At 40.9% G+C, this 10239-nt stretch overlaps 1 protein-coding gene across 2 annotated transcripts in view; it reads left to right on the top strand.

The window, feature by feature from the left end:
- The first annotated feature begins 248 nt into the window (after positions 1-248).
- The window catches only part of ccdc50 (coiled-coil domain containing 50), a 30989-nt gene continuing 20998 nt past the window's right edge, over positions 249-10239 (top strand). For both annotated transcript variants that reach the window (XM_034229871.1, XM_034229870.1), the window contains exons 1-3: positions 249-548; positions 3759-3821; positions 7732-7861. In XM_034229871.1, the coding sequence (XP_034085762.1) occupies positions 494-548; positions 3759-3821; positions 7732-7861 (248 nt within the window). In that variant the 5' untranslated portion in view covers positions 249-493. The remainder of the gene's footprint in view (positions 549-3758; positions 3822-7731; positions 7862-10239) is intronic.

The following is a 10239-nucleotide window of genomic DNA, read 5'->3' as shown; positions in this document are numbered from 1 at the left end:
TTCTTCTACTCTTACCTACAACTTTAAGTTTGATGATAATACATTAAATATGTTTTAAATATCTGTAGTTATAAGTAATTATTTAGGCGGTTTTCTTGTTTTAGTCATGTTACATTTTGACTGTTTTGTGGGAGCTATTTCCATACAGGCAAGTTTCAAATAATCAAGTCCAAGTGTTTTATTTTGAAATGTCTTAAGCGGAAGTGGTGTGCTGAGTCACTGTGACTTGACAGGCTGGTCGTGTGAGGGTTCAGGGAGGGAGGGACGCTCGTAGAAAACCCAACAACACGTTAGTAGCTGCTAGGCAATTACAGCAGCGACGAATCGAGAGAAGGTGGCCACCGAAACTAATCAAAAGGGCCGTCCAGCACCTGAACCATCAATCGGGTTTATGAGTAAAGGCGATCAATCAGCTTCCGCGTTTCACCGAAGGTTAACCGCGGAAGTGTAATTCAACGTCAACGTTTTTTTGTGACTTATTGTCGGTGACAACATGGCTGAAACTGACATTAGCATCGACAAGAATAAACTACCTGGAGTGAAAGAGGGTAACGTCTATAATATATTCGTGTGCAGTACGCTAGCTCTTTAGCATCACATCACTAGCTAGGTGATTCTAGCTAGGCTAACCGAGTGAACACAGGTGTATATGTTTGCTGTTGTGATTGTGATGGTTAGTAGCACAGCTTGCTAGTTGATGCTAAGGCTGTTAATTCTGGTGTCAGGTGTTAAATACTGATTGTACACTTCTTGGCCTGGGTACAGATTTTGTATCCCTTTCTAAATACGCTGTATATTAAGGCCACAATGCGACACATTATTAAAGCAAGGAGAAAACAGTTAGGCATATTATATCCCAAATCACATTAATGGTTTGGATTATGCTGCAATGGTTTGTGTGCAAATGAATACAGTCTACAATCTGTCACGACACCTGTGTGTGTAAATGCTTTGTCGGAGCCAAGTGGCTTAGTACTGATCACATGGAGGTGTTAGATGCTAGATGCTTTGTTTGTTATGATGAAAGCAGTATGAACAGTGGCCTCTTTATTTTGAATTTCTTATCTGACATACATTGGAAGAACTTGTGGCCTACATGGTAGAGATCCTGTGTTACAAGTAAAACTCCTGAATTCGACATGTTACTGTACAAAAGTACTTAAAAGACTCAGAAGTAAAATGACTCACTTAACTGCCAATTTCAGAATAATATATTGTTTTACTTTAATGTAAAAAATGTGTGTTAATATGCTTATCACTTTAATGTTGCAGTTGTTAGCTTACTCTATGGTGAGTATTATAGAAATAATTTAAATCTGTCACTAAAGTTTTCAAATCATTGTACTGGAGCTTACACTTTAAACTTGCCTCTCAGATCTAGGTACTACAAAAATGAATTACTAGTAAATGCAGGTATCTTGAATTTGTACTTTAAGGACAGTACTTGGGTGACCTAGAACATTTCCACCACTGCTGACTGTTATTTTTGGCTTAAAAATCTGTCACTGCTTTGAAATATTTCATGAAGACTTTGTCACCAGGAAGAAAGAACCACAACACCAGGCCCCTTCCCTAAAATGCTCTGTGCTACTGTAACTGATGTGAAGCTGGAGAGTGGGGCTTTTACACTGAGGCAGGGTTTGGATGTGAAGCTGTGTTTGTGGGGAAGACTGTCCTGTCATTGTGAAGCAGCTGCTCAGCAGGATGCTTGGTATTCTGATCAGAGAGAAGGAACGAGCATTCCCACTGCTTGGCTAGCCTGCAGAGGCACAGACTAAGAAAGCTGCTGGAAAAGTTTCAAATTTCATCCCCCATGTGTGAGGAATCGAGTAAATATTGTGAGCTGTCTAGTCGTGCTGTAACTCAGCACATGGGGGGTGACATTTACTGAGCTTGTTTTTTGCCATTTCCCTCTGCGCATAAAGTGGTTCTTTGTACTTCAAAATCATCCTGACACCACAATGCACAAAGTGATCAAATGATTGCCGCTGTAATCCTTTGTCACTTGTTGCTTTTGAAAATAAGATCAAGTAAAATCCTGCCTTTAACCAACTTAAGCTTTCACTGTCACAAACATTGTTAGAGTAGTTAAAACGACTAGTGTTCACGCAGCTATATCGGGCAGAATAAATCTCAATCAAGGTTCTTGGCTAAGAAGATTAAGCATATGGTTGAAAATAGTCTGTGTTGTTCAAATCCCGTATTGGTCGGGGCTTTGTGGAGGTCTTGCCCTCCTCTTCTCAGCATCTGCTTGAATCCACCCAGTCACCTCCCATCGTGTTAAACTGGACAATCTGGACCACTCATCAGGGTTTTGTTTGAATCCCAGGCGATGTTGTGCTTGGCTAACGCATGCTCACACATACTCATAGACTGTTGCCGGTTATTATTTGTTATACATATGAGGTAATCTGTGTGAGAGCAGATGATGGGCTGTGAGCCTGGCAGCCTGGGGTTACTGAGTGTGGGTTTGCTGTGCAATGAAAGCTGAGAGGAGGAGAGCTGGAAATACAAGATTAGTGTCACATAAAGGGTTGACTGAATATATATGATGTATTAATTATCAACCTATAACATAGTGTAGGTTGAAGAAATACTCGAGAGTAAGTAAAAGTATCTTTGGTCTTTGCTGAACAGAAGCCACTGCCAACAGCAGAGCTGAGTGTGGCTGCCTTTGAGATGAAATCATGACCTCTTTTTGTTCTTCTATATTTGATGCAGTGATGTTTACACAAGTTTTGCAGCTGAAGAAACGTTTTCTTGACACAGTATTTTAAGATGTCTATGGCAACCCAAGTGTGGTTAAATGCATGCACTGAAGACTTCAAAGCAGATGCTTTTAGATACATGTGTCCTATGCTATAGGGTCCACATCCATAATTAGCTGAGGCTGTGAGAAAGGTCTTGAATATCCCTTTAGCTTTTACTTTTTCCTACACAGGAAACAGTCAGTATTTGAAGACTGGTGCATCCAGAATATTTTAAAATGAAAGAGTTCCTCATACAGAACAGTTCAGATGGATGTGTGATGTTTTTTTATCGAGTTTTTATAAGGAAACCCCCCTCCTTTAACCATTTTCACAATTGTTTTCAGGATGACTGTTTACAGCCTTCACTAGCCTTATTATTGGAAAATCATAGATGGAAAGTGTGATGATATTTCTTCTGTAAAGTTGTAAGATGGAAATTAAAGTTCATGATATTAGTCATATGCAGTGTTGTGCTAGTTACTGAGAACCAGTAACTAGTTACCATTACTAGTTACTTCATGTCAAAAGTAACTCAGTTACTTTACTAGTAAAAAAGTAACGTTTTCGTTACTTGAAAAAAGGCTCCCATTAATGCCCTTATAACCTTCATTTCAGTACTGTTATTGCATTGGAGAATAATACAATCTGTTGATCAACTTGACATGCATTATATGCAATCTGGATTGCATCGATATTAGCTGGCTTTCCATTTTTGTAGCTTCAGTAGGTAGGTGTGACTCACTGGTGGTAAAACGGATGCACTGCTTATGTATTCTGGTTAACCCATGAAACGTGACCCCCTGTACTGATTGTGAGACAGATTTTAAGTGTGTTGCTCTACATGCGTATGTGTGTACTGTGTAGTCAGTTAGGCCGGATGTAGAATACCTGAAACTAAATGTCAGATACAAATCGTAATATCTCATCTGCCTCAAGCTTTCCTTGTACCAGCTGCATAGCTTTGAGTCTGAATTTTTCCATTTCAATGTGTTTCCTTTTCTGTTTCAGTGTGCCGAGACTTTGCTGTGCTGGAGGACCACTGCCTGGCCTACAACCTCCAGGAGCAAGAAAGTAAGAAACTACAAATCAGCCATGTTTTTTCAATTTCATATTCCCCCTTTTTATCTCCTAATTATTTCAAACAGTGGACATCTGCTTTTAATGTCACTGATCTGTGTTCAACTTCAGTCTGAGAACAGCCTGACTGCTTTATTAATAAAGGAAATAAATGTTCATACAGGTATTGGAAGTCCATTTCCTGTCTATTAAAACACTTCAGGGGTCAATGTTTTCTGCATCAGACCCCTTACATCACTGAAGACTATATTTGTGGAGCTGACCTGCTGCATTCTACTTGTAGGTCACGCAATGCTTACTTTGCAAAAGAAAAAGCTATGAAAGATGTTTTCAGAGCGTCGCTGTAGAAAAATGAATGCTGCCCAATGCCCACAATGTATGGGCTCAGAACAGTCTCATAATACACACATGCACACAGAAGGATTCAAACTTTTATTTCCGGATCCATACTTGTGTTTTTCAATGCACACACAAATGTATTCCGTTTCATATACACGTAAATAAAATCCAAATACAGAAAAAAGTTTTACATATGTATTTTTGATCCTCACTTATTAGTTTCCCGTTTAAATCCCCATAACCTGCAACACAAACAGCTTTCTGTGCACGGATCGCTTTGCATTCGTGTGTGGGTTTTTTGAGACTCCCCTGACGGTCAGCCGATTCGTACTTGTAATTTTTTCTATCTATAGCCAATCAGATGTCTCCTTCATTCTAAGCCAATCACATGAGCGCGCCCCCACGAGGGTAAGATTACTTCATATACGCATTTTGCGCAGTCCGGTCAGCTCGCTAAACAGAGGGCGGAGCATCAGGTGATCATGCAGAGCAGCGTGTCTCCATCAGACTCAGCAGCTGATCTGATCTCTCTCTTGCGTCCTGTTATACTTCCCTCGCGTTTATGTCCATATCGATCAGATCCAGCTCTCCTGATCGGCCTTTATAGAGAGCACCGATCAAACTATTAAGAGTGAATATCGGCCGATAATGACCGGCGGGGCTCCCCCCGAGGTCTAGCACTGGCTTCGTAGTGCACTAATCGATTAGGCTAAGCTAACCTGTAGCTGCTCCCTCCACACTCACAACAACTTCATACAGACATAAATAAAGCAGCTGTATTCGCCATACAGGAAACACACATTTAAAACGGTTTTGCCTGCCGTTTTTGTGTACACAAGCATTCATCAATGGTTTGGAAAGTGGCGCTGTACCTTAATAATATAAAGGCTTGTATTTGCGTGCATTTCCTGTTCGGAAAGTGGCGCTGTACTGAGAGTGGAGGTGTCCTGAGATTAGCGCCTGCAGGCAAGCTCCATGGAGCTGTCAGCTCCGGACTGCGCAAAATCCGATCCGTGCACAGAAAGCGGTTTGTGTTTGCAGGTGCAGAGGTTTTAAACGGAAAACAAATATGTGAGGATCAAAAATACATATGTAAAACTTTTTTCTGTATTTGGATTTTATTTACATGTATATGAAACGGAACACATTTGTGTGTGCATTGAAAAACACAAGTGTGGATCCGGAAATACAAGTGTGAATCCTTCTGTGCGCATGTGTGTATTATGAGACTGTTCTGAGCCCATAACAATGCTCCCCTTTTTTCATTTATGGAACATTCTGGAAAAGTCTCCCAAACTGCAGCGTCAGTGGCTGCAGTCTGATTAAGCCGACATAAACCCTGCTTCAGCATCACAGTTACCGGTGTGAATGGTGCAGGGTGCCACAACAATACTGTATCAGGGCCGTGGCACACTACAGTGGACTGCTGCATGTGATTACACACTGTGAGATTGTGTGTGTGTGTGTGTGTGTGTGTGTGTGTGTGTGTGTGTGTGTGTGTGTGTGTGTGTGTGTGTGTGTGTGTGTGTGTGTGTGTGTGTGTGTGTGTGTGTGTGTGTGTGTGTTGTGTGTGTGTGTGTGTGTGTGTGTGTGTGTGTGTGTGTGTGTGTGTGGTGTGTGTGTGTGTGTGTGTGTGTGTGTGTGTGTGTGTGTGTGTGTGTGTGTGTGTGTGTGTGTGTGTGTGTGTGTGTGTGTGTGTGTGTGTGTGTGTGTGATTAGCCGGCATCGTTTTCACATGAGGCACTTTGGAGACTCCCTTAAGAGGGTTTGTTCCTTCGCTGCTGATTTTCTGTAAGTGAATTATTAGGAATTGCTGAAAATCTCAATCTGATGAGAACTTGTGAATACATTTTCTCTCATCAAAAGCTCATTTTGCTTTAGTGTTTCCTTTTTAAAATATTCTGTGTAGAACTGCTTGCCTTTGATTGTAGGTTAGTGATCAAGGCGGGTTGAAAGGACGTTTTCTGACCCAGACATAACAAGGCCTTCCTTTGATCAGACACAAATGAATATGTGCAGATGGCTGCGATGGCCACAGAACCTCCTCATATCCTCCACCTTCAAAGAAATGACAGGAACCACTGCTTCTGCTTTTAGGTTCTGAAGGAAATTAGTTGATTACTATTCAAATGTTTTGGGGGGAGCTTGAAGCCTTTTGTCTCATAGACACTCTTACCTATCTTAACTGGGTTATTTTGTTTCCATACATTGGTCACCATAAAAGGTTCAATTATGCAAAAAGCTCTTTGAGTAAGAAGGCCAGATGTCACCCAGCCTTGCCCTAAGTGCAGGTTTGGCTGTTTTAGCTGAGATTCATATTGTTTTGGCTGGCCTTTGTGTTGTCATTAGCCCTTTTTAAAAGCTTTAATGATCCATGAAGAAGGGTAATCCCCATCGGCTCAGTTTGTTGCCATAACAACTAATCTGCTTTGAGCTAAAAAAATCTTTATTTCACCTTTGACCTTGGAGGTCACTGAGGAGTATGCTGCCTGACTTCTGAATATGCAGGGTCCCTTTTTTTCCTTGATCATATCAACAGATGGCCATCCCCAATTGATTTTCTATAACACATTTACTTCAGATTAAGAAGAGTTAAAGCAGAGTTTTATTTCCATTTAAAATGTCTAGCCAAGTGCCCATGGAAATATTTTCTTCACGGCGCTCTCAGCACTTAGCACTTGTTTCTGGAATGTGTTTTTCTCTATTTCAGCTAACAGCTTCTCACTGATATGTCTGAGGTTCAGACACTCTCTCACCCCATCTCCCCTTTTCTGAATGACGCGAGGGCCTTTCAAGGTTGTGTTTTGTTGAATGGACGAGTGTCACGGTGTCTGGTCATGTTTGTTTTGCTGCCTTGAAAGATTAATCAATTTTCCTGTTGAGATGTGGCGATGGATAAATGATAGCCGTATCTTGAGTTGTGACATTAGTTCTTCCCCCTTGGATATATTTTTTTGTAGGGTGTCATAAACTTTAACAATTGATCAGTGTCATCCAAAAAAATCAATGTCAGCCCCTTGACTTTTTATCAAGTGTCCACAGCTGTGACTCACAGCTTCCTCTTTCAATCCCACCAGTCACAAAGCAGGAACTTTATGGAGCCTCTCACAGGTAAATTGCCAAACGTAATTTGGTCCTTTTCACATGAAAGCTGCGACCAGATCGATAGCCAGGTGAAACAGAGCTGAGCGAGTGAGTGATGCCCTCCTTGCTTACAAAGTGTCCGGAGTGCGTCAGCAGCCAGGATTTATCATCTGTTATGTTCCACAACTAGCATCACACAACCTTGGAACAGCACCTCAGCTGCGAACAGTCATTTCTCAGTGACTAAGAGCGCTCTCTGTTTATCACCAGAGACTGAGCACCTGTGTTCATCTTGTTCTCTTCAGTCCATCTTAACAACACTGCCGCTCATCTGAGAGGAAGTATTAAAGTGTGAATCTGTAAATAAACTCTCTAGTGCTCTGCTGCTCATCACCTCTCTAATTCCACATCACCACAGGCCCTCTCTGCCTTGTTTGTACACACGTTTTAAGAGTAGTGCTTATGTGTTTGTGTCCAATAGTTGAGAGCCACTTGGCGTCCAACGTCAATAAGAGCCGTCTGGTGCAGACGGACTTGCTGGTGGCCAAGAAGCTGCAGGAGGAGGAGGATCTGAGGGCCAAGGGCCAGATCCAGAAGCAGCACGTTGAAACGTAGGTATTTCTCTCACACACATACATACACACACACACACACACACACACACACACACACACACACACACACACACACACACACACACACACTCTCCATATGTCTATATTAGGGCTGTCACTATTTCCCCTACACAATTATCATTACCAATATAATTCCCACTAACAATAATATTGTGATATCTGTGGAACATTTTAAGGAAAGAAATCAGTCAAATGTATCTCTAACTTTGTTGATTGTGTGTTGTAGTTATTTTTTGGAATATGATATGAAAAAAGCTGATTCTTATAGGTGCTTAATTATTTTAAATGCTTTATATTTTACATCTGAATATAAATACTTTTTAAAATATCACATTTATTGTCAATACGTGTGTACATTGCGACTCCTATATTCTACACTGAACAAAAATATAAATGCAACACTTTTGTTTTTGCTCCCATTTTTCATGAGATGAACTCAAAGATCTAAAACATTTTCTATATACACAAAATAACCATTTCTCTCAAATATTGTTCACAAATCTGAAAAGATCTGTGATAGTGAGCACTTCTCCTTTGCCGAGATAATCCATCCCACCTCACAGGTGTGGCATATCCAGATGCTGATTAGACAGCATGATTATTGCACAGGTGGGCCTTAGGCTGGCCACAATAAAAGGCCACTCTAAAATGTTCAGTTTTATCACACAGCACAATGCCACAGATGTCGCAAGTTTTGAGGGAGCGTGCAATTGGCATGCTGACTAGGGCTGAACGATTAATCGATTTTAAATCGAAATCGATGGCATCTGTTTCAGATTAGTGTAATCTTGTGTAATTACTCCCATACCCTATAGTGACAGATTTATGCTTCACCAGCGAGGGGATCCATCACTCCCACCAAAGATAACTCCAAACTGATTTATAGTTCAATCTAGGTTTGACCCTTTTTATCGTCGTAGATTCTTAGGTCATGGCTTGCATTTATTACCAGCGTGTTCATACACTTTCATTCTGTTTGTGCTAGAGGGCAAAGATGCAAAGAATCAGAATCGGTAATAAATAAGTAATATTCAGGGTTCGTACGGGTGCTGGAAATCCTTGAAAAATTTTATGAGGTGTTTTCAAGGTTTGAAAAGTGCTTGAATGTTGGGAATGGTGCTTGAATTAGGGATAAAGTGCTTGAAATTGTAAATGCTTTACTTCACTTTTTAGATGAAAAGAAAATAAAGAAGTCGGAGCGAACTTATTTGCTTCGCTTTTACATAAATTAGCTCCACTCCGGCCTTCCCGCGAGATGCGCTTGACCTGCAAGTGTTTTTGTTACGTGTGACCTCGGCATTCTGATGAGTGATAGATGACAGAATGCCAGGAGGTTGCAGTTTCATCAAGCCGTGGCTAGCAGAAGACAAATACAAGCCATGGCTAAGATGAAGGTCAAGCCCACGAGTAGCCTCCTGCAAAGTTTGCAAAAAATAATTTCAGTTGTTCAGGATGGGAGAGTCTGCGCTGACGAGCCACATGAAAGGTACGCTGTAGTAGAGTATTTTGGATTAGGCTAACGTTGCATGTTACGTTTGTTTAAGCTAACGTTAGCGAGCTGAATAGCGAACTCGATTGAGGGATGATAATAATAATTGCAGGGGACAATCATTTCAGAGGAGCGTACCTAAGTTAATATGTGCGTTACAGTCGCCATCCTGTGGTGTTCAGAGGATGAAGCACTCACTGTTGTAATTCAACCCAGTCTCACGGCATTTCATGTTATAGTCACAAAATATAATCTATTGATTCGACACAGTGATTTTAAAAGCAATGTATTTCTCAGTGATGCAAACACAGTATGGTGAAAAAAGAGAGAACTATTCGAAGCAGAAAAAAACCAGCGTAATATACCATCTGACAAAGGCCTGTGCTATAATGCTTCAATTAACTGGCTGTTCTTTATAATATACTCAGATCAATAGGAGACAGAGATGTTAAGTTATAAATCAAGGGTCTTTATTATTATTTACAGCAGGGGTGGGGAACCTTTTTTCCTTTCAATTTTTACAACATCCTCCGAAGGCCATACAAATGATTGAACTCAACCTCTGCTTAAAAAAACTAAAATCACAGCCCATTGATTTGGCATTTCTTTCATGCTGTGCAAAGAAAAAGCAACCTCTTAATCCAGATATTTTACCATGACTCGCGCATGCATGTGCACGGTTGTGGCATGACCACCAAAACAGAAAGATATGGACACAAGATGTGTGCAAATGTATTTATTATCCATGTGAACATGATTTAAGTGGGGGGGACCTAACCTCCTCTAGGGGGGTCCAGGGGCATGCGCCCCAGGAAGATTTTTTTTTTAAATATTGAAGTTAAAAGCATCAATCTGGTGCACTTAA

Source organism: Gymnodraco acuticeps, unplaced genomic scaffold (genome assembly GCF_902827175.1).
Source record: "Gymnodraco acuticeps unplaced genomic scaffold, fGymAcu1.1, whole genome shotgun sequence".
Lineage (NCBI taxonomy): Eukaryota > Metazoa > Chordata > Actinopteri > Perciformes > Bathydraconidae > Gymnodraco > Gymnodraco acuticeps.
This window is presented reverse-complemented; position numbering and strand designations above follow the sequence as displayed.